The sequence below is a fragment of the Tripterygium wilfordii genome, chromosome 2 (assembly GCF_013401445.1).
Source record: "Tripterygium wilfordii isolate XIE 37 chromosome 2, ASM1340144v1, whole genome shotgun sequence".
Lineage (NCBI taxonomy): Eukaryota > Viridiplantae > Streptophyta > Magnoliopsida > Celastrales > Celastraceae > Tripterygium > Tripterygium wilfordii.
In genome coordinates this window covers 151,366-179,260 of record NC_052233.1, presented here as the reverse complement: position 1 = coordinate 179,260, position 27,895 = coordinate 151,366, and the positions used below count along the sequence as shown (strand labels likewise).

At 37.8% G+C, this 27,895-nt stretch overlaps 5 protein-coding genes across 15 annotated transcripts; 1 reads left to right on the top strand and 4 right to left on the bottom strand.

Annotated features, from left to right (window-relative positions):
* Positions 1-2,734: 2,734 nt before the first annotated feature.
* LOC119981900 (dihydroorotase, mitochondrial-like) lies at positions 2,735-7,156 on the bottom strand. Of its 6 annotated transcripts, XR_005464256.1 has the most exons (8): positions 6,923-7,156; positions 6,702-6,836; positions 6,443-6,572; positions 5,984-6,105; positions 5,437-5,544; positions 5,142-5,224; positions 4,655-4,999; positions 2,735-3,129 (listed from the first exon to the last, which is right to left on the bottom strand). XR_005464256.1 is itself a non-coding variant. In XM_038825042.1 (7 exons), the coding sequence occupies exons 4-7, from the start codon at positions 6,036-6,038 to the stop codon at positions 4,978-4,980; spliced, it is 321 nt and encodes a 106-aa protein (XP_038680970.1). In that variant the 5' UTR covers positions 6,039-6,105; positions 6,443-6,572; positions 6,702-6,836; positions 6,923-7,156; the 3' UTR covers positions 3,740-4,977. The 6 variants fall into 6 exon arrangements, 1 of the variants encoding a protein (XP_038680970.1); XR_005464254.1 differs by having other exon boundaries at positions 4,655-5,224; positions 5,384-5,544; XR_005464255.1 differs by having other exon boundaries at positions 2,735-3,733; positions 4,655-5,224.
* Positions 7,157-8,735: 1,579 nt separating this feature from the next.
* On the top strand, positions 8,736-13,330 carry LOC119981894 (serine/threonine-protein kinase BSK1-like). The gene is made up of 9 exons (XM_038825035.1): positions 8,736-9,165; positions 9,273-9,408; positions 9,934-10,067; positions 10,150-10,255; positions 10,824-10,909; positions 11,474-11,662; positions 12,238-12,402; positions 12,485-12,598; positions 12,930-13,330. The coding sequence occupies exons 1-9, from the start codon at positions 8,875-8,877 to the stop codon at positions 13,182-13,184; spliced, it is 1,476 nt and encodes a 491-aa protein (XP_038680963.1). The 5' UTR covers positions 8,736-8,874; the 3' UTR covers positions 13,185-13,330.
* Positions 13,331-13,518: 188 nt separating this feature from the next.
* LOC120015083 (SEC1 family transport protein SLY1-like) lies at positions 13,519-16,476 on the bottom strand. Its single transcript, XM_038867308.1, has 2 exons — positions 16,318-16,476; positions 13,519-15,686 (listed from the first exon to the last, which is right to left on the bottom strand). The coding sequence occupies exons 1-2, from the start codon at positions 16,346-16,348 to the stop codon at positions 13,849-13,851; spliced, it is 1,869 nt and encodes a 622-aa protein (XP_038723236.1). The 5' UTR covers positions 16,349-16,476; the 3' UTR covers positions 13,519-13,848.
* Positions 16,477-17,012: 536 nt separating this feature from the next.
* Positions 17,013-23,334, bottom strand: LOC120014745 (protein LAZ1-like). Of its 6 annotated transcripts, none has more exons than XM_038866795.1 (9): positions 23,096-23,328; positions 22,759-23,022; positions 22,600-22,656; positions 22,006-22,114; positions 21,006-21,181; positions 20,800-20,888; positions 20,013-20,274; positions 17,900-18,151; positions 17,013-17,793 (listed from the first exon to the last, which is right to left on the bottom strand). In XM_038866795.1, exons 2-9 carry the CDS (start codon positions 22,909-22,911, stop codon positions 17,437-17,439), a joined length of 1,455 nt encoding a protein of 484 aa, XP_038722723.1. In that variant the 5' UTR covers positions 22,912-23,022; positions 23,096-23,328; the 3' UTR covers positions 17,013-17,436. The 6 variants fall into 6 exon arrangements, with proteins under 6 accessions (XP_038722723.1, XP_038722716.1, XP_038722733.1 ...); XM_038866788.1 differs by having other exon boundaries at positions 23,100-23,328; XM_038866805.1 differs by having other exon boundaries at positions 17,900-18,156; positions 20,013-20,116; positions 23,100-23,328.
* Positions 23,335-24,594: 1,260 nt separating this feature from the next.
* Positions 24,595-27,081, bottom strand: LOC120014734 (probable flavin-containing monooxygenase 1). Its single transcript, XM_038866777.1, has 5 exons — positions 26,540-27,081; positions 25,954-26,194; positions 25,672-25,847; positions 25,236-25,594; positions 24,595-25,132 (listed from the first exon to the last, which is right to left on the bottom strand). Exons 1-5 carry the CDS (start codon positions 26,975-26,977, stop codon positions 24,790-24,792), a joined length of 1,557 nt encoding a protein of 518 aa, XP_038722705.1. The 5' UTR covers positions 26,978-27,081; the 3' UTR covers positions 24,595-24,789.
* Between the last annotated feature and the right edge of the window lie 814 nt (positions 27,082-27,895).

Here is a 27,895-nt window from a genome sequence, read left to right as displayed (position 1 = left end):
TTGATGACAAAAAAAAAATTCAAGTCCAAAGATGATTTATATTAGATTACAATCTCAAACACTATCAACAATTCTTATCATATTTTCCCAAGCAAATATAAATTAGCAAAACACCCCACCAGAGTTTTGGTCATGGCGGAGAAGGAACAGGTCACGCAGAGATGCATGAATTGAATCGAGGTCAGTGCTGAATCGAAGCAGCTGCCCGTACAAAATTATCTAAAGATGCCTTTTTTTGTATAGCCAAACATACATACTTTCAATGAATGCAACTGATGCAATAGCAAACTTTTTCCCAAGCTTTTTTGAAGCATCCCCAAGTTTGATACCTAAACAACATCTCAGCTTGTAAAGCTCCCTCCAATGACAATCAAGCGTAATTGTTGAAATTTACTTAGCAACACCTGAGCATAATTTTTTAAACCATAGACATTTTCCGTTGGGAAGGATAGAAAACTAAATCTCATAAAAAGAGAGATTTTAATCTCAATCCAGCGGTAATAACGCTTTGCCGAACTGAGCTGAATAAGACCAAGAAAATTGTCCAAAAATACCCAAGAAAATTTCAAAAAAATATCATCAACATTCTTTCAATACACGAGAATATCTTCAAAAAGTATCACTAACATGCATGTAAAGAATATTTATATCAAGGCATTAACAGTTGGCAGGGGAACTCACCAGACTAATCTTTGAAGTACCACCACAACCTCCCAATAGCAAACCCTATTAAAAAAAAACAGCATTATTGTTAAAAGATTGACTTATCATAGAAATCTAAAAATTCCAAAAAGTTTGTTAATTTAAGAACCTGAGAGTGGGCTCTTTGAAGGTCTTGTTCAGCTATGTTGGCCTCATACAACTGGATTCTAGCTATGATGATACAAAAACGAAGAACAACCGATGATTTCGTCTCCTTCTTTCTTCCACAGAGAAAATGCCCAAAAAAAATCAAACTAAACTCGAGAGGACAAAAAATGGCAACTCACCATGGATATAACAAAAGCTGCCGAAAAGAGAACGAAGACAAAGGAGTGAACCTGCAAGGCCCAGAAAATGAACCGATCATGATCATAAGCCACCCCAAGAAAAAGGGACAGAGCCTGGTGAACCATCGTAAGCTACCCGTGAGAGGCTGAGAAACAACTAAATGTCAGATCAAAACAAAAAATAACCAAACCAAAAGGTCTTCAAAACTGTGAGACTTACCAGGCTTAGAAAATTTGAACAAAATATTTGAGACACAACCAAAAACACTACAGTGAATCACCTCGCAAACGCACGCAGGACCTAGACCAACAAAGAGGAAGGCAAGAACAGGTCAGTCGCGAGCTAATGCATCAAATTCTTCCTCACCCAAACGCGCAAGACACACAGCCAGAGGAGGAGCCGAGGAGAGGAACGTCAATAGAAGCAAAAGTGAGTATCGTTTTTGGCAGGGAAAGCAGAGCCGGCCGGAGTGGGGTTGAGTTGGAGAAGAGAGGGTTTTTTTTTTTTTTTGTCTCTCTGCAATCCTTTGATATCTTCGATGGAAATTGGTAAATGCATAGAGACGAATGTAGAAGGGCTAAACTTAGTGAAGAGGTTCAAAAAAACACGTGTCAAAAACTGTTTCACAGGTGTCTTGTGTAATTAAAATGGGACCCACAGAAAACCAAAAAACAAAACAAAAGTCTCAGGCGGGTCCCACAAAAAAAAACCAAACTAAACCCACACGCGAGAGTATAGAAAAACTAAGGAACTCGCCCGCAATTGTACTGACTTGCCTTCCCTATTAGTATTTTACATAGATAGATAGACTAGCGTCGTGCCCGCGCTTTGCGGCGGGGAGGTGGGTAGATGTATTTATTGAGGTTGTCCTCGGAGTCGCAATTGAGAGGTTTTGGGGAATCATACACATTTCCTACTGCTATACATAACATAATCAATATGTCTTCTCACTTTCTTTCTTGGTATGTATACATTCCTTGTTTGGATGTTTTCATATATATCAAATGACTGGTTTAATGAATTTTTTTTGGATGTTTTGACATAAAACTAAATGTTGCCATAGTGTTTTCAGTAATGAAAAAACTTGTAAGTATTGACGAACTTCTGTCGAGAGACAGAGTCATGCATAAGGAGATAAACATTAGAGACATAGGCCGGCAGAAAAAAGAGCATAAAAAGGTATTCAACAGAAAAACAGAAAATTAGCAATGGTTTCTGCCCTCTAAGCTGACGATGTTGAAAGGCATGTTGTTGATGGGATAGTATACAATCAATTCATCACCATCAGGGCTCTGAGAGAACATAAATAACCAATAGAGAGGCATTCACAGGTCTTGGCAACACTTAATGGGAAGCTGCATTTTCAATGATAGAGAAAGAGAGGGGTATGTGGTAGGAAGTCAGCTGTAGGTGGTGATAATATGGCAGAATGAGAAGCATAAAAAAGAGTGAAACATGCAAGTTAGGAGTTTAAAGATATATCATAGCAGAGAATGAAAGATAAAGCAGAATAAAATACAATTTTTGAGAAAATGTATGAACCTTATACAGTTTTTTTAGCCAAAAGCATGCTAGTTAATATGTAAATAGGCAGATGCATCGTAAGAGAAAGTCAAAACATAAGATTAAACCTTATGTAAAGCAGAAGAAACCTTAGATATAAAGTAAGATTAAATCAATATAGTGCATATAAGATTATTACATGTCAACAAAGTACTATCAAAATCATATTAAAAAAGGATCGTGGGTGATCAAATCAAATTGAATAAGCAAAAGTTACATAAACATTATTTCTATGGCAATACTATTAAATAGATCAATTCAGATTAGTTCCATATAAGAAGCTAGACACATCTGCAATAAACATAAATAAGCAAGGCAAATTCAAAGGCAGCGAATATGATGGCCATCACTATTAATTGACAACGAATATTTTTTTCATGGTGGCCATCACCATTCACCTGCACCAAGAAAGTTGTTGGAAGTGACTAAAAAATGTAGAAGTAACCAATCAACTATTGATTTATTCTTTTGGCCCATGCAAAAGAATGACATTTAGGCAAATTTAAAATGTAAACAAATTAAACTTATCTGAGGCAAACAATATTGGTCCCCATGTTATTCTTGCTTTTGCCAAATCTGCACATTAAACACATCATATTTTATGAAGAATTAAAAGAAACAATGTAACAAATGTGTCATCCAATATCTGTCGATATTAAAAAGTAGCAATGACTCACAAACTTATAGACATCAATAGACTTTCATGTAAAGAGACCATGTCAATAAGAGTGAAAATGTAAGCAAGCTCTCACCTTTCACACTGTGCCCATTTATATGTTCATCATCCATATAATTTGTTATTAATTAATTTTTTAATACCTATATATGTGAGGGAAGGTGCCACGGTTAGAGCTACATATATATAGGGACATGTATAGAGAAACAATGCACAAAAAAAAAACCAAAAAACAACTGTTTAAGAACTCGATAGAATGTACACAAAAAATAGTGAGCTCTAAAAGTTTAAATGCTGCATTATTTATTGTCATGGCATGGAACAATCAAATTACAAAGCCCAACCAAAATCACTCCAGCTCTGCTGCCTATACTTCATCGACAATAATACCTTGCCTAATAATATGTAAACTTATTCGAACCATTCGACAAATGGACATAAACATCAACTAAGATGTCATTCTTGATGAATTGACTCCAAATCCACAGTCGCTGAATGAAAATTCTGAATAAGAACATTAAAAAAGAACGGAATAAGCAAAAATGAGTGAATATCTTTTATCCAGACTTAGCTATTTAATTAACCTTGGTTACTATGAAACAAAGGCCGAAACAAAGATCAATTTGTGGTGAAAATGACGTTCTATCAAGCGTCAGGGGTCAAAACATTACTTCTAGCTAATGGTCTGCATTGTAATTTAAAATACCTCAAATATCTCAAGCAAGTTACCATGGATTTCTAACCCTAAGCCTCTAATTTTTGAATGTAATAGGCGTCAATAACAAAACACAGAATATTCATCATAATAGATCTTGAAGGTAAAAAAAAACTTAAATAAAAACCCAGTTTTCCATGAATAAGGCTTGTCAAGTTGGTCTCGGAGATCATCAAACTAAGGAAACCCAATCCCATCCTCTCTTACCCCTCCTATCCAAAGACAAGCGACGACTCACCGAAAAACAAAGCAAAGCTGGAAGGCGAAGCATAAATGCACAACAGTTGAATTATCTTGAAAAAGTGAAGAAACTCACCCAGAAGAAACAGAGGATTCAATGAAATCATCAAAAGAACAACTTACAAAGACAAAGGCTAAACAAAAAACATGAGCTTGGACACCTTGACAGCTACCAAATGGCAACACATTAAATTTACCATCAAATCTCATGGTGCTGTTTCTACAGAAATCGTACATCCTATACGAAAAAGGCTTCACACACATCAGCATATATGAGAGTGCACTATTATTGTTGATTTCACAATTATAGCCCAAAAAAATATGAAAAAGGTCCATTTTATGTGTTCTTCAAAGTTGCAGCTCAGAAAAAAGAAGAAAAAAATTTGAGACACGAAAGGTATCTAGATTCTGACGTAAACTTCATGTCCACTGTCATGGATTCAAAATGCATGGAAAGTTATAAACCTTACCTGCAATTTACATAGCATTCACAGAAGAGGCACAGGGCGTAGATTGCATATAGATTGATGAAGCGATTGACAAAAGTTGGGGACTTGGTGAATTGCTGGTTAAATGCATCGCTAAAATTGTGAGGCGGATCGGTTGATATGATCAACACAGAGGGTCGAACACTGGCGAGCGGAATTGAGAGAATCAAGCTACAAGTCGTTTTGCCAACACCGCCTTTGCCTCCAACGAAGACCCACTTGAGGCTTTCTTGCTCCAGCATGTTCTGTACAGTTCCCTCTGGAATATTTTGGTTCTCTGTAGCCATTCTTGCAACCACTTCTGATTATTTATATGTCCACCACAACCTAGAAATCCAAAGAGGCAAGGCGGAGTTTTCACTCGATTTCGGTCTCCAATTAGTTGCCACTAACCCTCTAAAAAGCCAATCTGCAGTAGAGTACAGAGAGCAAAAAACTTGAATCAATGTGCTTATTGCTAGAATCTCACTCTCTTTGATGTATTTCTTGGTAGGGCATAAAAGACTGGTTGCTAAAGCTGGTAAATTCCTTTTGCTTGTCAAGCGCACCAGCCTACAATAAGTAGAGAGTAAGTAAGATTATTAAGGTGACAAATGTGATGTGAAAGTATGAATGCATTTCACCTGATAATTTAATCACACACTTGTTACCACTAACAAACTACCATGAGACTATGAATCTGAAAAGAAAAAAAGAAAAGGAAGAAAGTACCTCTTTAAAAATTTCAGTATGAAGACACAGGGCAACATGAGCATTGTAAATACCTGCACATCCACAAGGACATTCTTTTCTTTGTCTCTTTTGAGGAGCACTATCAGTTCCAAGGAAAAATCTTTTACTTCCACGATTCATAGTAGAAACAATAGCCAGTCCTAGATGAGAAAAACACGTTAACCCACTTCAGCAAATTGAAGTATGTCAAACATCAACGACAATATGTGGTTTCAATCTGTAAAAATACTTTAACCTACAGGCAAATATGCCAATAGGTTCATGAGCATTAAAGGATCTTAAAAAATGAAACTTATGAGGGAGATGTCTCTACAAACTACAAAGTTGTGTGGAAGATTAGAAACAGAACATAATGTCGATCTCTGTTTTGAGTACTGGGAGGCAATAATGATGTGGCTGTAGTCCTCCTTGGAATGAGAAGAAAATGTTGCAGAGTAACAGTTGCTGCAACAAAACTTGAAAGAAATAAAGCTCGCATCATTTGAAATAGAAGATGATTAAGCAGACATTGTTTTCGCCTGCCAAAAAACTCGAGGCACTAAGGTTAATGCAAGTCTTTGATAAGAGAACCAAACGAACCTTTTTTGCAAGACTCAACAAACCTAACAACATCCATAGTAGTGATATCCTCCATTACGACCTTGAGCAGCGGAAGCCTTTCAATCAGAGGTGGTCACACAGCATCAATGAAGGCCTTCTTACTATCAAAAACATCTACTTTAGGATCAATAACTCCCCCATGGACCAGCAAACAAATGGATAGATTGCACATGAAAATATAATCGTAAAGCATATCCTCAAATGAACATTAGAGGATAATAAAGAAGTAGGATATTGTATCAGGTCCTAATAATCAACAACTGCATTGAAATTTCACTAACGAAATCAAAAAGTGGAATAGACAATGAGCAACTTCACAATTCGCTTAATTGTGAACTCACCAAACAAACCGAGAAAAAAAATAATAAAGATCATTCAATCAAATCATTTTAACCACCCTAGGAAACAAAACACGTAGGAAAGCGCAAAAAATCTTACCTGAGCGAAGACACAACCCGGAGGAGTTTACCTAAGCCTAGCCAGAAGAAGCAGGCGAGCTATTACCCACAGCACACACAGATCAAAGAGTTGAGGCGAAATTGAAGTCAAGTTGCTCGAAGAAAAACAGCTGCACAAATTCATAGTTTTTTTTCACATGGAGAAATAAAACCGCGAAAAAAATTAACAAAGATCATACAGTCAAATCTTTTTAACCACTGAAAACAAAACACATAAGAATGACCAAAACAAATCTCACCTGAGCCGTCTGACCTTGGCGCTTGGCGCAAGTAGAATGTACACAGAAAAATGAGCAAGGAGCTCAAACGTACGACAATGCAAGACATATAACCTAAGGTACCCTTATCAGTGTTATTTTCATCATGCTGCAGAGCTACCAAAAGAAAAAGAGGTCAATCGAATTTCCATGAATCGACGAAGCAGTACCAAGACCCATAAGACACTGTGGCTGCCACTGACCTCAGTTGCCTGATCGCACCAAATCCATGAACCACGCCAAACATCCACAACAAAACAAACTCTCCAGCCCGTAGTAAATCGAAGCTCCCGATGTCGACCCGTACCAAACGAAGCTCAAGTTGTGTGAAGCAGAGAGGGAAAGACCCAATGGCCCGTGAGATTTGGGGAGAGAGAAAGCAGGGAAGAAAGGAAGAGGAGGCACAGGACACAGAGCGAAGATTTTTGCAGAAGCAGATCAACAGGAGAGAAGTGCATGCATCTGTTTTTACGGCCAGGATCAAAAGCAATCGAACGGTTCGAGTTGGAGAAGGTATGAAAACTACGTCGTTTTGCATACAGAGAGGCCCCAAAAAATCACACCAGTACAGATATGGTGGGCCAGTCGACGTGATTTTCCATACAGTTTTTAACGTCCTCAACAATAACTAGACGCGCGAGTGCACGACACGGCAATAAAAAAACAAAATAACGACAGACAAAACGACGTCGCTTTGCTGGGTCAGTTGTTCAACAAAATGAAAACCAATCGAGAGAGTATAGAAAAGATAGCCAACTCGCCGCGAGAACACGCGAATTCTATGAACTTTATATATAGTAAATAGATTTGCATACAGAGAGGCCCCAAAAAATCACACCAGTACAGATATGGTGGGCCAGTCGACGTGATTTTCCATACAGTTTTTAACGTCCTCAACAATAAGTAGACGCGCGAGTGCACGACACGGCAATAAAAAAACAAAATAACGACAGACAAAACGACGTCGCTTTGCTGGGCCAGTTGTTCAACAAAATGAAAACCAATCGAGAGAGTATAGAAAAGATAGCCAACTCGCCGCGAGAACACGCGAATTCTATGAACTTTATATATAGTAAATAGATTTTTAACGTCCTCAACAATAAGTAGACGCACGAGTGCACGACACGGCAATAAAAAAACAAAATAACGACAGACAAAACGACGTCGCTTTGCTGGGCCAGTTGTTCAACAAAATGAAAACCAATCGAGAGAGTATAGAAAAGATAGCCAACTCGCCGCGAGAACACGCGAATTCTATGAACTTTATATATAGTAAATAGATAGATAGATAGATAGATAGATAGATAGTATAGTATGGATGGATGGATATGGATATAGATGTGAAATTTATTTTTGAAGTCCTGTACAGACCGCAGTGATCTTTAGTTCCTAAGCCATGTAACCTTTCTTGATGCTGAATTGATTGGAGCCCCTTTTTGTCTCAATCATGGTTTCCTTTTGAATTGCTTCAACTTTGTATGTGTAAAGATCTACTTCTACTGCTGTTGTGACATATATGCTAATAACTATTAAGTTGTGTATTTATCTTTAATTTATTTTGTTTATTGAAGCCCACCATTAATACTAGTGGGAATCCTCAAATGACTTATCTGACACGGGAAGAGAATATATGCTTCCAAACCAGTCAAGGAATTCTCAGTCTTCAACTTTTTTTATGGTATCCAACTAAATTTTCTCAAGACTTCTTGTGTTGTTGACTCATAAAATTGACAATTTCAATTGGAGTTTGGTCTAAAGTTTCACATACACGCATGCATATAATAATTTTATTATCATTGGATTTTATTTTATTACTAATAAAATGGGTATTTGACTTATTATTCTTTAACTAATCAAACAAAATTAATTAATCTCTACTGAAATTAACTAACTGTTCAAAAACAAAACAACATGATCATCTTTCTACAAAGTTAAAAAAAAAAAGAAAAAAAGAAAAACAACAACACAGAAGATGACAACTATAAATAACTGTTTTAGGACAACCAAGACTTTTACTTACTGCACCAGAACAGAAATTGAACAATCACCAAAGACGAGGACTTTCTACTTCCAATCTCAGCTTTTAATACGCTTCCTCCGATCATTTTCCTTTAAAAAGCTCAACAACCCACAAACTCAAACCTCAAACAAAATCATGGGTTGCTGTCAATCTTCCTTTTTTGCATATAAGTTCCACCACCGCCACCAGCAAACACCGTCCTCCGGTGGGTTCGACGCGGCAGGAAGCGGAGAAGTTCCTTCCTTCTCGGAGTTCACCTTCTCTGACCTCAAAGCTTCCACGAACAACTTCAGCTCGGACAACATCGTTTCTGAAAGCAGTGACAAGGCCCCCAATATTGTCTACAAGGGCTGCCTCCAGAATCAACGTTGGATCGCCGTCAAGAAGTTCAGCAAGACAGCCTGGCCTGAACCCAAGCAATTTGCGGTATCTTTCTTGTTTGCTTCTATTAAGATTCCGTCGGTTTTTCATGCTTTTATATTTTGTGTGGGCTTTCAAGGTGATTGTAAGGTGTTTGATTTTATGTGTATTAGGAAGAGGCTTGGGGAGTGGGGAAGTTGAGGCACAAGAGGCTGGCAAATTTGATTGGGTACTGCTGTGATGGGGACGAAAGGCTTCTTGTGGCTGAGTACATGCCCAACGATTCTCTTGCTAAGCATTTATTCCACTGTATGCTCTGCTTTCTCGCATTTCTATTAATTCGCTTCGTTCTTGATGTGTTCAGCAACGTGTCCATAGCTCCTGGTTTGTTATATTAGCAGCATTCACTTAATGTTTTAGAGCATTGAAAATGTTTTTTTTTAAAAAAATATATATATGAGAGAGTAAGTGAGCAAATTAAAATGTGCTTCTTTTCAGATGCATTCTGTTTTTGTTGTTGTTCATTGCTTCACTGCTGAATGCAAGAATGTTTCTACCGCTCATGTTTGTGTATGACTACCAGATAGCCTTTTGTTGTTGATTCCTTGAAAAGGAGGGTTTTTGAATACTATGACATTGGAATTGACATGAATGTAGGTCAAGTTGGATTGGATTCTTATAGCAGCATTTATTACGTTCTGTGTCCCCTCCAAAATGCAGTTTGGATAATCTATTGCATATGATATTCTTTTAAATTTTTTTATCCTTGAATTTCTTATTTTATCAGTTTGATTTCCAAAATTGTTTATTTGAGGCCTTTGTTATTCTTCACAGGGGAAAACCAAACCATTGAATGGGCGATGCGTTTACGAGTAGCCTACTACATTGCTGAAGCCTTAAACTACTGTAGTAGTGAGGGCCGTCCATTATACCATGACATGAATGCTTATAGGGTTCTCTTTGATGAGGTATTCCTTCTTCAATATGAATCAGCAAATTTCATCTCAAGTAATCATGAATCTTCTACTAATCTTTTGGTGGGACATGTAGAATGGCGATCCACGCCTTTCATGTTTTGGCTTGATGAAAAATAGTAGGGATGGGAAGAGTTATAGCACGAATCTTGCCTACACTCCGCCTGAATATCTGAAAAATGGTAATTTCTTAGCTTCTTGTAAGTGGTATTTATCATTTGTCTATTTTTTTTTATGGTTTTATTCAAGTAAAAGGGATTTTTCCCGCTTTTATCATTTCTTGAACCTGTATCAAAAACTGGTCCTTACTTCAATTTACATGTTTAGCTGGTCTGTGTTGTGATACTTCAATACAAATTCAGTAGTGTGAGGCTCTATCCTGAACAGTAAACACAATTTTGTTTATTATTTAAAAACAATATAAGTGTCACGACGAAATAGTTGGGGAATTTGGTATCGAATGTTAACTTCATTGTTTATCACATTTTCTATTAATTAATGTGGTGTAGAATTACTATTTTCTTATATTTATATTTATATGTCGTTTGTGAGGGTTATTTAATAAATTTTATGAGGTACCGTCCTCCTTTCTTAAATTTTTTTTAAAAGTTTTTTGAAACATTTATAACTTTCTGTTTGTTAGTTATAATTTCTTGTGAGCTGCAATGCTGTATTATACTTGATAGGAAAATTATTTTCTCCCTTCAATTTGCATGACCATTTTGCTTTGCTATAATTTCGATATTCTAGGCAGGGTCACTCCTGAGAGTGTTATTTACAGCTTTGGCACGGTCCTTTTGGACTTGCTTAGTGGAAAGCACATTCCCCCTAACCACGTAAGTTGTCTATTCTTGTGTGCACTCCCTCCCCCCTCCCCTGGGTTTAATGAGAAAGAACCTCAATTTTATTGCTCTATTTGTATATTGACCAGAATTGCTGCTAAGATGTGCATGAGGAAATCATTTTAAGTTTGTTCAATGATTTATCTCTCTCGTTTTCTATATGAAACAAAGAAAACAGGTCTTTCAGTGAGAGAAATAAAAAAAAGTCTAAAGGGTATGCCCTGTTTCTCAGAATGGATGGCTGCTATGGTGATCTCATTCTGGTATTTAATCAGCTGTCTTCATTTTAAAAAGGATAAAAAGAAAGTAAAACTAGTGAATATATTATACTTTAATTGAATAGTTAACATTTATCACCAGCTTAATTTGGTATGCATAGTGACAAGATTGTGCAATAAGAGAAGGTTTATCTTGATTTCCTTGTTCTTTTCTGTATGAGCAATGTTAGTGGAGTTTTTACTTGAATAGATGTTTTACATATGTTGTGTATTGAATTTCAAAAATTCTCTATGGATGCATTATTTCTGATATTAATTTGATAGCTATGCATGTATGCAGGCTCTTGATATGATACGAGGCAAAAATATTCTTCTCTTGATGGATTCACATTTGCTGAGAAACTTTTCTACAGAAGAAGCAACCATTGTGGTTGATCTTGCCTCTCAATGTTTGCAGTATGAACTGAAGGAGCGGCCTAGTACAAAAGACCTTGTTGCAACACTAGCTTCACTCCAAATCAAGACCGATGTAATGAACTTCTCTCATTAGAACAGTCTATTGCTTCTTACTACCACTTTTATATGGGTGATATTGAATTAGTAGGCTTAACAATCGTTAACGGAAATGCCAAGAGCAGGAAGTGTGCAAGTGCAAAGTTTGCTGAATTCTGAGTGGTACATTTGACGAATAATAGATGTATGCAAGTGCATATTTTGTCAAGTGCGGTTATCCAATTCTTGATTTGAACTTTTTAAAGCACATGAGAAAGAGAAGGAACATCTACGTTTGAAACTCAAATAATGCTCGGTGATTCACTGGTACGACTGGGTTTGCAAGTGACTCGAATTGGTAAAGTGAGCAATTTGGCTGCTCCTCATCTGAGTTGTCTTGCTGAAAAGTGCTGTTAGTTATGGCAATTTATGATGAGAAAATGGGAGGTTACCGTTTTAAGCTCATTATTACTGTGCCCTAAATAAATGCATATATATTCTCTCTCTCACTCACTCTCACTTACATACTTACGTAAGATGAAGGTAGCCCTAATAGTTTCAAGCTCTGCTTTGTGTTCAATTATCTAACTATTACGATTCTGCTTTTTCCAGGTACCATCTTTTGCCATGCTTGGGATTTCAAAGCAAGAAGATTCCCCATCACCTCCACAGCGACCTCTTTCAGCTATGGGTGAGGCATGCTCACGCTTAGACCTTACAGCAATTCATCATATCTTGGTTACAACTCATTACAGGGATGATGAAGGAACGAATGAGGTAATAGAGCACTAGAATGTCTTCAATATTAACCTTCGTGCATTTTACGCTAACAGGGTTATACAAATACAAATTTTTGCAGTTATCTTTCCAAGAGTGGACTCAACAGATGAGAGACTTGCTGGATGCAAGGAAGCGTGGGGACTATGCATTCCGCGACAAAGATTTCAAAACTGCAATAGACTGCTATTCACAGGTATCTTTCATTTGTTTAATCGGTTTGTTTCTATGTATTGTGGTTGCTATGACTATGAGGCACTCTGCTGCTAAAATTTACCTAGTATTGAATCAAGGATTCTACCATTTGATGCATAAGAATGCCATTCAGCGATTTAGTCAAGATATGCGATAGGGAGCTGATGCATTTGTGCATTGAATGGTCAGATGGGAGCAAGCTACCATCTTGCATTCTATAAATTTATCATAGAAAAGAACTAGACTTTGATCTCACAATTTGCTGAGAAGTTGCCAAAGCTGGATCCGGTTGAATTTAAGTTATGATATCTGTTGCTCTATTTCTTCTGCAGTTCATAGATGTAGGAACAATGATATCCCCAACTGTCTTTGCACGTCGTAGTCTCTGTTACCTCCTATGCGATCAACCAGATGGTGCCCTTCGAGATGCAATGCAAGCACAATGTGTATATCCAGAGTGGCCCACAGCCTTCTACATGCAGTCTGTTGCCCTCGCCAAACTAAATATGCAACAGGATGCAGGTGATATGTTAAATGAAGCAAGTGAGCTGGAAGAAAAGAAGCAGCGGAATTCGCGAACATCTTGAGAACAGAGCTTTAAAGATTTGATGTTGTTGTTTAGGCTGCCTAAAGTATGTACAAAATCTGAGCTGGGAATCGTAGTTGTAATTTCTCCATTGATTGATACATTTAGTAGAAATATATATATGAGCACTCGCTATGCATTAATGAATGTGTGGAAACTCGAGAAAGAGAATTTGAGCTGAGAAGTGTTTCCAGAACGAATCACACAAACTCAAATCATGTAGAGTCTGCCAACCAAAGTGTGCTATCTCAAAACATAAGTAGGATCAAGACTTCAGTCGCAACTTAGGCCCGTCATCCATGCCGGTACTTGCAGTATCAATAATGGAAGATCCATGAAACAGATCGAGGCAATAACCTGGTTTAGTGCTTCATTGAATTTTAATCAGCCATCATATATATTACATTCACAAAAAAAATGAGACTAAATTGCTAGCATGAAGAAAAAAACATTATTGAATCTGAACAATAAACATATCGATAGATGAAAAAACAGCACAAATTCTCTGATGTTTTAGTCCTATTAAAGCAGCATGCATGTATCATATATAACTCCCTGCACGCAATTTCCAAGTGTTCAGAGTGACGAAAAACTTTGTAATGGCAATCAAACATAATATGCCATCACATATCCAAGTTCAAAGAGCATATACATAACATTTTTCCCTAATTAGTTGAAGCAGAAGGAGCACCAGCACTGCCTAATCCCATCTTCTGCCCTAACACTGTAAGCTGCTCAATGAACTCTCCGCCAGTAAGAATTTCTGTTGTCCCGTAAGTAACATGCTTGACAGGCTGTTGATGCTGGGCAAGCTCTTGTAAGCTTCCATATTCCACATAATTACCACCACCAATCATGAAAACAATAGCTTCTTTAAATGGTCCTTTTAGATGACTACTCCCAGCTCCAGAGCTTGACTTTGGGGCACGAGGGTCAAACACGAGATAAGAATCAATTTCTGGATTTGGCTTTCCCTCCATCAACGCTTCCACAGTCCTTGTCAAGGCCAATTGTCTATCACTAGACAAGAGGTTTTTAACACCAGCAGTAACAGCGCTAATTGACTGCCCGTAAAGTTTCTCAGCCCAATCAACAATGTTACTTCTACTAGCAGAACTTGCGGATGCCAGCGAGACATTCAAAGATTTGATTTTTTTCACATACAGAAACGCACTAATGTCAACCTCAGACTCCCTGAGAGCTGCCTCCACTGATTCAACTTCCAACTGATTAATGCTTTCAGAAGATATCAGATACATAATTGCAAACCGCAGCTTATCAATATTTGTTCCTTTACCTTTAAGCACAGCAATAAGTTCGCTTCGGTCAACACCCCCTCTGATTATCATGTCATTCTCTTTCTTAGCATAAGAATCAAGAGACCTCTCCTTGATCTCACCCAACAACACAGTTGCGATATTGGTGTGCTTGTCAATCACCTGCTTCCTCTCTGTCAACTCAGGCAGTGAATTCACAGCATTCATCAAATGCTTTGTATTCCCAATCAAGTCCGTTCCATCAAACTCAGCCCCATCTGTCCCACCAGTCCTCCTATTTACCTCATCAACATCTTTCTTATATTTATTCAACTGCGTTTCAATCTCCACAGCAACCTCAGGAAATTCCAAGGACCCATTGGCCACCCAAAAGGGATCTGAACTATCCAACTCATATGACCTCATGCCACCTTTTTCCCCCGGCACACTCAACCTATTAAGCTTCAATCCAAGAACATCATGAACAAGCGGCCGATACCGAAAGTCATGCTGTATCCCAACTGATAGCTCGAAATTCCTATCAAATATGCACAAAATTGGCCTTTGAAAGGAGCTCACAAAACCTCCACCCTCTGTAAACAAATTGTTCTTTGACAACAGATGGTCCCTCAACCTCTGATCCAATGCTGATGCCACCATTTCAGCTGGTCCCCCTCGAGGGCACCTAATAATTGGCACCACAGCTAATGTAGCCAATATGCAAAACAACCCGCTAACAATTCTATCAATAATTTCTTCAATCTCTCGATCCCCTGCGGATGGATCATTCAACTGCACATAACAAGACTTCTGAGCCAAGGTAAACAAATTATCCTCTAGCGTGACGAACTCAAGATACTGATCATGGACCTTAGCGATTCGATCGACTGAATCTGAATTGAGAGTCCCAGATGCAAGATCCTCCAGAAACGGACGGGGTATAGAAGACGAAAAATTGAGGTGGAAGCTATCATAGAGAGAGCGAGATGCATCAGCCACTATTCGCTGAATGTTAATCTGCGTGGGTTGAACAAAGTACAAGGCAGGCACATCATGAACTGGTTTTCTGTCCTTGTCAATAAGAAAATATAGTGTAACACCATGCTTGCGTAGGTCCTTGACGTGGATCAAAGGGGATAGTACATTTTGACAAAACCTATCATAGATCAAGATTTTGTACACCTCTTCATTTGCAGTTCCGGTTGCATTTATGGGTTGGTTCAGATTCAGCATACGCGTTATACATTCTGTATCGACCAATCACACATCAGACAAAAATAAGATTATACATTAAAAAAAAATCATTGCTTCCATATGATGGCAAAAGTTACAGCTCTTATCACCATTAGATACAGAATATTATGATACGAATTCCTTTGCCACATGATTTTATAAGATTGTGCAATTTTCATTTCTGATTATGATTTTTATCTGAAGAGATGAAACAAATTAGTGAATAGGAACAAGTTATGGAAATGGGTCTTCGTTTAATTTCAACTAACTTCATTTATCAAGTTGAGTAAGAGATCCAGAGATATGAAGGTGACAAAGCTCATGTAACCCATGATTTCTTTCATTTCATAGCAATCATTTCAGTTGGTTTCAGCGTGAAACAGTATAAATACGTGCATCTATACATACACGATTATTAGACTGAACATACAAACAAAGAGGTCAATTAAGCACACACATTCACAACATGGGTTCCCATTAGGCTGCGCCAAATTCATTTCAGATCATGCAGTTTGACGTGATCTCAACAGAGAATCAGATTGATAAGGATCAAAATTAGTGATTATGAACAGAAAATGGATATAGGCGTTTAATTTGTTGCCTCAAGAATAAGAGATCCAGAGAAAGAAGAAGAGGAGACAGTACCTGTTTGTTTCTGGCGAAGATTGAGAGCCATGGCAATGCAATCTCCGAAATCTGATTGAACCCTGGAGCTATTCCTCTGTTTCGCTATCGACTACTGTCTCCGCAAATGAAGAGCACGTAGAGACGAGAGATCTGGGGGCGTAGTAGTGGCCAGCAATGATCATGTGCGGTAACCATCACAATAGTAATTTTATTTACCCACTAATAACTCTCCACGTCATGCCAGTCTAAAAGTTCTCTCCCTCACGTCCTTCAGCCAATCAAAACCGGCCACGTGGGATTAGAGGACCTGAGAGATTTTGTGAAAGAAAGAAGCAAAGCGGAAACTGTCCTCGACGGGAGGTTCATATGAGGGGTAAAATACTCATCTTTCAAGAGATAAGTGTCATGACTCACAAGTCTCGCATTGGTTGGGACAAAGCCAACCAAATGGTTCATATGCACCCTTAACATGAAACAAGGTTATATGAGCACGGCCCGATATATCCACAATTCACCGGACAAGCCAAATATGATAATATTATTTTAACATGTATGGAAGTATAATGTAGACAATATTGTTGACATGTAAATGGTATCATCATGAATCCGTTTCGAGCAGTCGGAAGCATGACCTATGTTGCATTAGTCCGTTGAGATTGTCCTGATTGTTGTGTATAAGTTGTCATTGTTAAATCATTAGCAGAAAACGAAGGGCAGGGCAAAAAGGAACAGCTGCACAAATAACTTGTGAACAATATAATCCATAAGATACAAGAGTTCTCTCATAGTACAGCCACTGATTTCACTCATATTCCATTCCCCCACATCTCTCCCACCCACCTTGAGAAAAGAAAGGGTGAATATTTCTCAACGCCTATACAACATGGAATAACCACCACATTAAACTGGTGCAAATTGACCAGCTACCCTGGAAATCAATATCAGCACTCAACAAGGAAATATCCACAGCAGAAAAAAACCTGGGACAGACAATTTCCAACCTCCTGAAGAATGAAATAGTCCCCTCAGCATTTGAACCAAGCAGCTTGACCATGCGCACCGCAATCATGCTGACATAATGCTTACGTAAGACGTGTTCCTGCTTTACAAGTGCTTCATTTCTTCCCTAATTAAATACTAATCTTTGCTAACCCACCTACGACCCCTGATCTCATACCCACCGTAGCTTTGGTCACTGCTGCTTTCTCCCCCACTTTCTGCACTAGTGTATCCTGATTTTCGTCGGTGCTTCCTCCCCTTTTTAACTCCGGTATCACTAAAGCTCCCATTTAAGAGGGGGTCATCTATTCCACGAATCACTCTCCGAGTGGATGACGATGTGGCAAGGCAACTGTCATCCTTTACTTTTCTTTTATCTTTGTCATGCCTCTTTATATTTTCAGAAATCTTATGCAACTTCTCATTAAAACGTATTATCCCCTTCTCCACTGGCTCCACCGCTTGGGTAACTGTGAACTTCACATCATTGGCTATCTGCATAGGATGCAAACAGAAGATTCAGCACTCTTAAGCTAGGCTAGTAAAGAGGCAGTATGTAGAGAGATTCAAAACATAACATTAGTTAACAAAAATGGCTTACATATCCACCACCACCAACAAAAACATCCCGGACACTTTCTCTAATGGAAATTCCACTCTTGGTATCAAAATCCGGCTGAGGAAGACGCAACTTTGTGGGACGCTCACTATCCCTCACCTCATCGGGATCCAAAGGACAATCAACAGATGCATAGTCTCCAAGGACTGAAACACTTCCAGGAAAGAGGTCTCCCATCATTTCGTAAGGCTTTGCCGGATATACATAAAGGTGCACAATGGAAGCAACACCCATCTGTGCTGGATGAATATACAGACTTGTTAAACTTTAATATATTTGAATGAGAATATATAAAAGGTAAACAATACATGTGCACAAGACTCCTGCAATTGGAGGAGTCGGAGATATGCATCATGTACGTAGATCTTACCCTCACATAATATGTGGAGAGGTTGTTTCTAAGAATTGAACATGTAACCTCTAGGTTGCACCCTTGCAACTCTACCACTTGGCCACATGTTCGCCTGTATTTATAAATTTTTGGCAGAAATTTGAATCAAGATCAATAAAATAAATTTTCTCTTCTATATGTGCTCATAGAAACTGTTGTTAAGCTTTCTCTTTGACACCCTTCTCTCCCTCTTTCCCGAAGTTTATCACTAAAGGATGTGTCCTTGAAGCTACCAGCAAGTAGGTTTGTTGCATATGGATTACTATATGGACTAAAAATTTTTTACAAATTTAAGTTCATATAAATACTTCCAAGTTCTGAAAATTTCAACTCTCTTATTTCCAATATATAAGTGCTTGGACAAAAACATAACCTATAAAATGACAAGTATAACTGAAGAAATGAAATACGAATAAAGCATTGAGTTCAACCGCATCATCTAGTGACATCTGCTCACATTCTGGGAGAATAATAATGCTGGCTGTTTGAATATTCTCCTTTCTAGCATATTGAATCTTGATACCTAATAACAATTTTTCATGTCTTTAGGAAGAAAGCACTCGTCATCTGTCAAACCTATCCCCATCTCAACTTTGACTCTTTGGCCAGGCCACAACTTTACACTATCAATTAGCTTTATCCACATTGTAACTTCAGCTAAAAAAAACACAAAATGCCATTTTTATTCTCTTGAGCCATGCCTTACAACATCAATTCCATAGCTTCCACCATTCTATCCACTAAGACAAAGTTACACGTTCCAAAAATTTCTTAAGGCATCTTCTTTAACTCTACCCCGATTTGGTTACACTTCCACAAGACTATAGATTGCAAATCACGGTTTCCAAACTTCCGCTAAGATAAGATTTACTTGGTCAGCTCCAATACATTGAATCTACCTTAACTATTGAGAACCGTATTAGAATCGGAATTAAAAAACAAGCAATCGGTCAAGGTAAGTTCAAAACAACTTTTGATTCAATTAAAGTAGTATTGTTCCACCTCATCACTTCAGTCAGACATGTATCCACCATAGAGAAAACTCAGTAATAAAGTATGTTTTATCACCAATCCCGTTTGAACCATATTCTAAACATGTGCCAATTGGCCCCTTTGTAGGCTAATACATACAAATACAAATAAGCCTTCCGGAAGAAAAGCTCCAAAATTTTGCTATCTGTTCCCTGATGACTGCTGGGGACAACTGATATCATATAATATACTCAGAGACGAACACGGTGTAGAAAATAAGAAGAAGAGGTTCATAAAAGTTGGGATAAGAAATGGCATTGGGCCAATTCTCATTGCTAAATTGGGAACCACTGATTCAAGTGGTCAAGCTCCTCATTACCCTGCCTAAGGGAATGGATTTTAATCCCCATCCCCATTATTCAATAAAAAAAGGGATCACCAAATTGAAAGGGTCAGATAAGAATCAGAAGAGTTTTTGATGAACTCAGAAACAGAAGACAAGAAAAATACATTAAGATATTTATTAATTTTCGTAAGGATGAAAGATGTCCCCAGCCAACTAATGAACTTTCCATCAAGTACTCCTCAGTTCACCAGCATAAAAATCTAATGCAAAATCTCATAATGGAACCAAATGCAATTATAGTTTTAATGCTATGAAAATATCAAAAGCCATGAGATCATAAAAAAGTCACACGCTGGAATACCTAGTGGGCAATGGAAGCCACTTACCTCTATACAAATGATGAAGTCTTGCACGCTTGACTTCGACTGCAAGCCTAGGGCTGACGGACTTCTGAACAAACCAAGGGCATAGAGGAGAGCAATTGCCACACCTTGCCACCAAGTCAAAAATACAATCGATTTAAATGTCAGAAATTTGGCCAGAGGATTAATGTGTGCCAGTTCATCATGTGTGACAGTATAAAATTGTACTAAACAATACAATGCCCATGACTGGCTGAAATTGAGAACCACTGCCATGTAGGGATACCTACAAAGTCAGGAGAAGGCCGGCTTAGTTAATATGTTCCAAATAGCATTTGATTAACAAAGTATCCCCCAGTTCAAAAGGGCAAAAAAAAAAAACACATCCCTTAGAATTCACATTTTGAAGTTAGACTGGTAGTCAACAAGCAAGGAAATGTGAGAGGCATCAATTCTAGGACAATCAGCCCACATTAATTAGGCACATGGTGGTACAAGAAGTTTATCCACACATAATCTTCTTAATTCCAATAACGCATTTACATTGAAACGAAGAGAGATGCCAACATTTACACACAAAAACATTTACAGATATAAATATCCAGTGGATCTTGAATGTCCCATAACCATGCTGGGCAGCAAGCAATGCTCTAAGCATCCTCGCTCATTCCAGAAGATTATTTATGCAATGGCTCAAACAAGGTCATTATTATGTCGTAGAGGAAGAAAACACGGAACTAATAGTTACGTTTTTTGCACCCAAAAACCAAATTACAAACAAGCTGTCCAGCAATTAGTAAGATCACCTTACCCGCATCCCCATTTGAATTCTCCTTCACAATATACACCAAACGCTTCTAGTACAACAGCTAAGACAGCAGTCAAAGACTTGATTAGCATCTGCCGAAAAGTACATAAACTTTAATTCTTAGAGGATGAAGGAAAAAAAGAAGAAGAGAAAACACACTATCAAAACAAGGGAATATTTAATCTGTGCAGGGAATTGGAAAGCCATACATATTGAACAATGCCAAATTTGACAACTTGGTAGAACCATTGACCAAGTTTCCAAGGTTTTAAGATGTAGTTCATTGGAAAAGGGTGTTTTACAGTTCCCTTTTCGTCATGTCCTATCAAAGGAGTCTTAGAATGCCCTTGTCTTTCCATAAACTCGATTGTCCTTTCTTCACCACCTTTGAAAAGGAAATAAACCAGAAAAATAAAAATCAAAGCAGTGATGAAAATATCAGCCAGTGAAGTAACCAAGAAGCATAGCCTGAAAAAGTAAAAAAAGTACAAAAACAAAAAAGAAAAAGGAGAGTGCATGGATAACCTTGAATGGATACAATTACAATAGAGCTACATAGCCTACAATCAACGGAACACAACCAATCACCCTGAGTCTGCCGTTCACTAATGGGAAAAAATTATGTTGTTTGAAGCGAGCCATGAAGGGTGCGATTTGATGACCAAGGAAATTCCATTACCAAAACATGGATACAATTGTAAACATGTGCAGCTTTTCACTGCTACCAATGTATAAGTTCATTTACAACCAACAAACAAAATTTGTAATAACCACTAATTGCAAGATTAGATTTTTGAGACCCCACTTTGACCATACACGCAAGTCTAGTTGTTTCAAAACACATGTAGGTTGCCCCTCCCATTAGCAATTTAGCATGCTTGAATGGATTTAACAGCTTGTACTTGCCTTTTCTAATTTGAATGGAATGGAAAATTGACCTAATGTTACGTAGAACCTAAGTTAGATGGTGGGTACTTGCCTCGCAAATTACTGAGTACTTCTTGCAAGGGCAAATAAAATATTAGACAATAGATTGACCTAATGTTACGTAGAACCTATGTCAGATGGTGGGTATTTTCCTCGCAAATTACTGAGTACTTTATGCAAGGGCAAAGAAAATATTAGAAAATAGAGAATAAGATTGTTGAAGTGCAAAAGACACGACACAAACATTCCACAAAAAGTAAAAGGCATTAAGAAAGGACATACCCAAGCACGCGACAAGGTATCTTCCAAAACAATACATGGCAAATGATTCATAGCAATCCCGCAAGATCCCAAAATAAACACTAATTGATGGATCCACCAACGATACAAGCTGTTTCAAAGGTAGCCAAGTTAGTTAAAAGAGAAACTTCCCTCGCACGACCAGAGTCGATGTGCATTTAACCATGAGTAGGACAGGGTAAAAGTCTATTTCTGATAATATTACAGAATGTCCCAAGGATTCACCAACCAGCATGCCACGCCTTAGGTTTAATAACGCTGAATAATTAAAATTCAATACAAGTACGAGTGAAATAAATAAAAAATACAACTATTGAAATCTTTTGGTTCAAACAGGCAAGTTATCTTGTAAAGGTGCAAAAAAAAAAACATTTTCGAAACGATCAGTTACTTTGTTAAGATTAGTTACTTTGTCATTCAACCAAATATGTTAACTTGTTTGACAGGGCCATTTCACATTTTCAGATCATTTAAATATATTCTAACAAAAGTCATCCTTAACTATAAAGAACTTTGTACCGGCACAAAAAGTTCTCCAAATGCATATACTACATTGGTTTTTACGTAACAACTTACCGACTCTACAGCATAGCACGGAACCATCAATATAACTCCGATCAAAAATTTTTGCTCCTGAAAAGGTCAGGAACCAGCAAAACAACATTACACAAGCGAAAACAAAAAAAAAATCAATTAAACATGAAGGAAATCTAAGCCATCAATGGAGTGTAAGACCTCGGGATTCTTGTACGCAGACAGGTGTTCGAACACAAGGAACGTGGATAGGCAAAGGGCGAGAATTACAAAAACACAAGCAATGAGAATGGCCCATGAAGGAGGTGAGGATGCCAATAGCAATATGAGATCGTAATAACCTGTAATACTCATCAGCAACTACCACCAGTCTCACTGCTCTATTCTCCTCCCCAATTATAAGCATAACTGAACTAATCGATTCCCAAACCAACTAACACATTCCGCCACAAAAATCATCCGTACCTGCTATGTCAAGAAATAAGAAACTAACCACAAAATAAAATTATAACAAGAAAGGAAACGATTAAAAAGATACCAACTTTTCTCCTGGAAGATTTTGATTGATTGATTGCCCAGAAAAGCTCGAGGAAACAGGAACAACTTGAGAATTGAAATTGAATGCTTCTCGGTTCAAAATATGGCCTTTAGAGTAGACACGATGATGTATAGATCGTTATGAACAAAACAAGAGACCAGAAATCGCATAGCATGTTAGAATTCTGAGAGAGCCAGACGGATCAAATTCCAATTGACTTCTTCATGTTCGCTACTTCTGTTCATGTTTATGACATCATTAGTAGGAGCTCCCTTAGGCCCTAACCCCTTCAGTTAAGTCAAAACTACACAAAGTCCCTTCTTTTTTGATAAATTGCAGAAACCCCCCCTAGCAAAAAATATGGGTTTTTTTTTCTTCTTTTTTTTTTGTTTAGTCAAAGAAATATGGGTCAAAAATACTCTCTTATTTTGTCCTCTACAAGCATTATCATGAGTCCATATTTTCCAGAAATCACAGCTGAATCTTATTTATTCCTTAATCCAAAAATTCACAAAAGAAAAAAGAGAGAGAGTGAAATCGAAATGTTTAAATATTTTTAAAAATTAATTTGTTCCAAAAATGATTTTCTTAATCAGTACTTTACTGAAGGGAATGAAGTAATTACTTGGGAGGAATCCAGACATGAAATTATGACCTTAAACAGGCTTGCGAAGCGGATATCCCAAAAGGGACAAGAGGCAAGCTTGAGTGGAGCAATAGCTAATTATAATGTGGTGGAGGAGTACAGACAGACACATCTGCATTAACTTTAGGTCTCAACTTTATATGAAAATGAGCAGTCTACAAATTTCATGATTCCATTTCTAAATGTGGGCCTTGTTAAAAAGCTAATACTGAAACTTATGTGCACAAGCAGCTAGGTCTAAACTCTCTAAAGAGAATTGCTACTTCCTTTTTAAGTCTGAAGCTAAATGGTCCTCCAATATTGCCAATGTAGTATGAAAACCCTTTTGAGAGTCTGAGCATCACCTATGGCTATGCATGCTTCTTGGAGAAAAAGACAATAACAGTGTCTTTTATAAGGAGATGTTTTAGTGAAATCAAAACTCTTTGCTTGTCTTCTCATCCTTGGCTGTATCCAGATGCCTTATTTGCAGAACAATCCAATAATAGTTTTTTTTTAAAGCAACTTAACATATTTTTCTTGTTTAGTTAAAGTTCATTTTTCATGTTTTTCATGTTTTGGAAGAGGCTGGAAGAAAGACAAGCTGTTCCTTAAATTGTCATGACTCGCACAAATCTCGAGAGAATTGGTTGGATGACATGGGATATAGCCAGTTGGGATATAGCTAGATGTTATGATCAGCAGTTGAAAAGACAACTCAGGCTCATCTGGATTCATGCTCCCACTTCAATATGGTCAAAAAAAGTAGCCCATTATGTGACCATATCAATGAATCATTCATTTGAGTTTGGATCTTTTTTGTGTGTGGAGCTCTGATCCTTGCTCTTTTTAACTTTAGTTAATGATTTCTTCGTTAGAATATGAATATTACTACTATTTTTCTTATTTAATCAGTGTATGAATGCAAGGTAGAAGTACAGTTGGGAACATCATCGCCAAACGGCAGTCATGTAGCTTTTATTCTTGCATGGCTGATTTTTTTTGTATAAAACATAGAGGTGGAAGTGTAGAAACCTCATAACGATGGCTGAAGTTGACAATGGTTGTCTTAAGGTGAAATGTAATCCATCGGTCCATAAGGCATAAGAAGTTCAGCAAGCAAACCCTTTTTTCGCTTGGGATTCCACCCCATGTCCTTGCACAATTGATCTGTGTACCAAATTTGAATGGCACCAATACATGATTTCCGATAGTATGGTCCCGACGCCTGCTTCCAGTATTCGCTCCATTTTGACACATCTTTCTCCATGACTTGTATGCTAGGTAACTTGAACTTGCCATCAAGAAGTTCTGCCAGCCACCGGCACCTAATCTCAGATAGAAACAGATTCGAAGCACCTTCTGAGAATCCGATTACTGCTAGTTGGGGAATCCGCGGATGAATGCATTCTCTGAGTGATTGATTCCAAAAACATTAAGCTTCTGACTTGCAATCATCTGTGTAACCAAATATGAATCATAATTCAAAGTTTTGCTGATAAAAGATATGCTCACCTATATAAAGGAACTGTTTCTTTAGGGGACCCCAGTATAGAGTCTTTAAATGCTTGGTTCACAAGAATGTCTTTCAGTTTCTCTTCACCTTTGTATCCTGTTGCCAATATGACCAAATCTGTCTTGATAGGTGTGTTTTCGCCATCGACAATAATGCCTTCTTTGCAGAAGCCAAAGCTTGGAGCTTTCTTCAATACGATGCTACCCTCTTCAACTCTATCATAGAATTTTTCAGGCACTAATGTTGTCTGACAAGAATTTAGTTCTCTAAGAAAGCTGTGTCTGGGCACCATTCCAAACTTGGCTAGTTGAAGCTTCCTTTTGATATGGCTTTCGACGAATTTAGAGATTACCCATCTCTGCAAATGTTATGTATAAATTAGCCCCCTCAAAAAAGGAACCATTTTGAGGTAGTTAAAAAGACAAAATGAAGTACCAGAGGTGCAAGGAATGTCGCCAAAAGACTAAGCAGAAATCCTTCACCAGGCTTATGAATCAGAAGCTCAGCAAAGCGATTAAAGTATAGGAAAAATAAAGGCACTCCCCAGGGGAACAAATCTGGGATGTTCCAGTGTTCAGTCTTGTATAAAACTGTGCATGGATGCTTGACTCCTGAAAATCAACAGGGAATAAAAAAAATCATGATGCAAGTGATCAGTTTAGTATTGCAGGCCACCAATCTTCATACACAAGGATATTGAAAAATGAAAAGTAATACCATTTGCTGCTGAGCACTCCATTGCAATTTCCATAGCAGATCTCTGGTTCCCCACAATGGCAACTTGCTTTCCTTTGACAAGTTCAGCGGCACTAACATTATCCATGGCAGCATAGTCCATGGAGTGCACAACCTTTCCATGAAACGCTTCTGGACCCTTTGATCGGTCAGGAAATTCTGGGATATTTGGAACTCCACTGAACTTCCCCATACAAAGAATCACCATGTCCACTTGATAAATCTGTTGAGTCTCAGCAAAAAGAAGATGATGGAATGATGGTTATGAATGCATTCACATTACTGGTAGCATATAAGGTCGCCAAACTACTGAAACCCACCTTGTACATGACAATTAGGGACTACTATGTCTCTATTAATATCATGATCAAAAAAAAAAAAATTGTCCAACAGATTTCAACTGAAGAACTTTAAATTTCTCTCTCATGTATTAGAGATCACATAATTGAATACCAAGAATCTCACCAGCTAACAGATGAAAATAATGGAACTAATTAGTAAAACCTGATGCTGCTTTGATCTTGGTAAACCCCCATATATATCAGGCAATATTACACTCTACACATACCTCAGTGGAAAGACTTTTGGTATTGACTACTTCAACCTTCCATTTTCCTCTAGAGCTGAAGGGTTCACCGTTGCCATTCCATAGACTCCATGAATGCATTTCTTGATCAGAAGGGCCTTCATATTGAGTTGCAATGACTTTTGTGTCGAGCTTGATGTGCTTGAGCAGATCAAAATGGTGTGCATATGCTTTGATGTAATCAAGGACTTGGTCATGGGTAGGGAAATCTTCTGTGACTGAATCTGGCCATGGGAAATCTGAGAACTGGTATCCCAGTTTGGGATTTTGGAGCTTTGTAGTCTCACAAGTGCTGGTCCATACTCCGCCAATGCTACTTGTAGATTCAAAAACTATGGGATGGAAGCCTTTGGAGAGGATGCATTTGCAGGCTAGAAGGCCGCTAATACCAGCTCCAATGATGGCTATCTGTTTCTCCATGGCCTAGACTTAAAATGTTATTGGCTAAGTATGCTGTCCAGGTCTTTGAACACCTATCTATTCTCTACAGACATTGATGTTCAGCTCTTGCCTCTTGGATGGCCAATATATATATATATATATATATATATATATATATATATATATATATATATATATATATATATATATATTATTTCAGCTACTATGTATCCAATTGGAGACAACAAACAGCTGCCAAACAAGGGGATCAAATTAATCTGAACTGGAATGACCAAGGCAGCTGTTCCAGCATGTCATTAGTGTGGGAGAGCTAGGCTTCCAAACAACCATGTACACTAGTCCCTAAGAAGAGCCATATATGATTGTCCAAAGTCCAAACAAATACCAAAAACAGAGACATGGACATTGGTTCATACGTCGGCTTTTGGTACAGCCACGCAGACATGACTAATTTACATGTTTTTTTTTTGATAATATACATGTTAATAATGAGTTATAACTCAATCCAAAAGACAAACTTGGCTCTCAACAAGTCATGAGAAAGTCCAGGAAGATAATAATTGGTATGGCAGAAATCAACATTAATTCTTACTTTGTCTTCTCATCCCATTATCCACTTGATAAGAAAAGAAAAACCATATGTGAAAAGAAAAAAAAAAGAAGGCAACAAGACACTGGAAGCATTAATTTGGAAGAGATAGCATTGTCGGTAAGATTGCCAAAAGTTAGAGAATTGATAATTTCATGCCCAATAATTCAACCAGACACACACTGTCCACTCCTGTTGTATAAAGAAGTGTGTGTCATTAGGCTTCCAACAGTGAGTTAATGAGATCCACATATACACATACATACATACATACATACATACATATATATAAGATTAGCTCTTGCCCACTTCAAAATAATATTGGGGTTTTGGTGGTTGCTGTCATT

What these genes read in the sequence shown, in the direction of transcription:
- LOC119981900 (XM_038825042.1), bottom strand. Translation starts at nt 6,038, where the DNA reads ATGGAGGATATCACTACTATGGATGTTGTTAGGTTTGTTGAGTCTTGC. An exon ending in ATACTGAAATTTTTAAAGAG is followed by an intron (nt 5,225 to 5,383) that starts GTACTTTCTTCC and finishes TACTTATTGTAG; the next exon opens with GCTGGTGCGCTTGACAAGCA. An exon ending in CAAGAAATACATCAAAGAGA is followed by an intron (nt 5,000 to 5,141) that starts GTGAGATTCTAG and finishes TTGGATTTCTAG; the next exon opens with GTTGTGGTGGACATATAAAT.
- LOC119981894 (XM_038825035.1), top strand. Translation starts at nt 8,875, where the DNA reads ATGGGTTGCTGTCAATCTTCCTTTTTTGCATATAAGTTCCACCACCGC. An exon ending in CTGAACCCAAGCAATTTGCG is followed by an intron (nt 9,166 to 9,272) that starts GTATCTTTCTTG and finishes TATGTGTATTAG; the next exon opens with GAAGAGGCTTGGGGAGTGGG. An exon ending in AGCACATTCCCCCTAACCAC is followed by an intron (nt 10,910 to 11,473) that starts GTAAGTTGTCTA and finishes GCATGTATGCAG; the next exon opens with GCTCTTGATATGATACGAGG.
- LOC120015083 (XM_038867308.1), bottom strand. Translation starts at nt 16,348, where the DNA reads ATGGCTCTCAATCTTCGCCAGAAACAAACAG. An exon ending in TCTTCGCCAGAAACAAACAG is followed by an intron (nt 15,687 to 16,317) that starts GTACTGTCTCCT and finishes TGGTCGATACAG; the next exon opens with AATGTATAACGCGTATGCTG.
- LOC120014745 (XM_038866795.1), bottom strand. Translation starts at nt 22,911, where the DNA reads ATGAGTATTACAGGTTATTACGATCTCATATTGCTATTGGCATCCTCA. An exon ending in AATTTGGCATTGTTCAATAT is followed by an intron (nt 20,889 to 21,005) that starts GTATGGCTTTCC and finishes ACTTTTCGGCAG; the next exon opens with ATGCTAATCAAGTCTTTGAC. An exon ending in TTGTTGGTGGTGGTGGATAT is followed by an intron (nt 17,794 to 17,899) that starts GTAAGCCATTTT and finishes CATCCTATGCAG; the next exon opens with ATAGCCAATGATGTGAAGTT.
- LOC120014734 (XM_038866777.1), bottom strand. Translation starts at nt 26,977, where the DNA reads ATGGAGAAACAGATAGCCATCATTGGAGCTGGTATTAGCGGCCTTCTA. An exon ending in CCAAAAGTCTTTCCACTGAG is followed by an intron (nt 26,195 to 26,539) that starts GTATGTGTAGAG and finishes GAGACTCAACAG; the next exon opens with ATTTATCAAGTGGACATGGT. An exon ending in CGACATTCCTTGCACCTCTG is followed by an intron (nt 25,595 to 25,671) that starts GTACTTCATTTT and finishes TAACATTTGCAG; the next exon opens with AGATGGGTAATCTCTAAATT.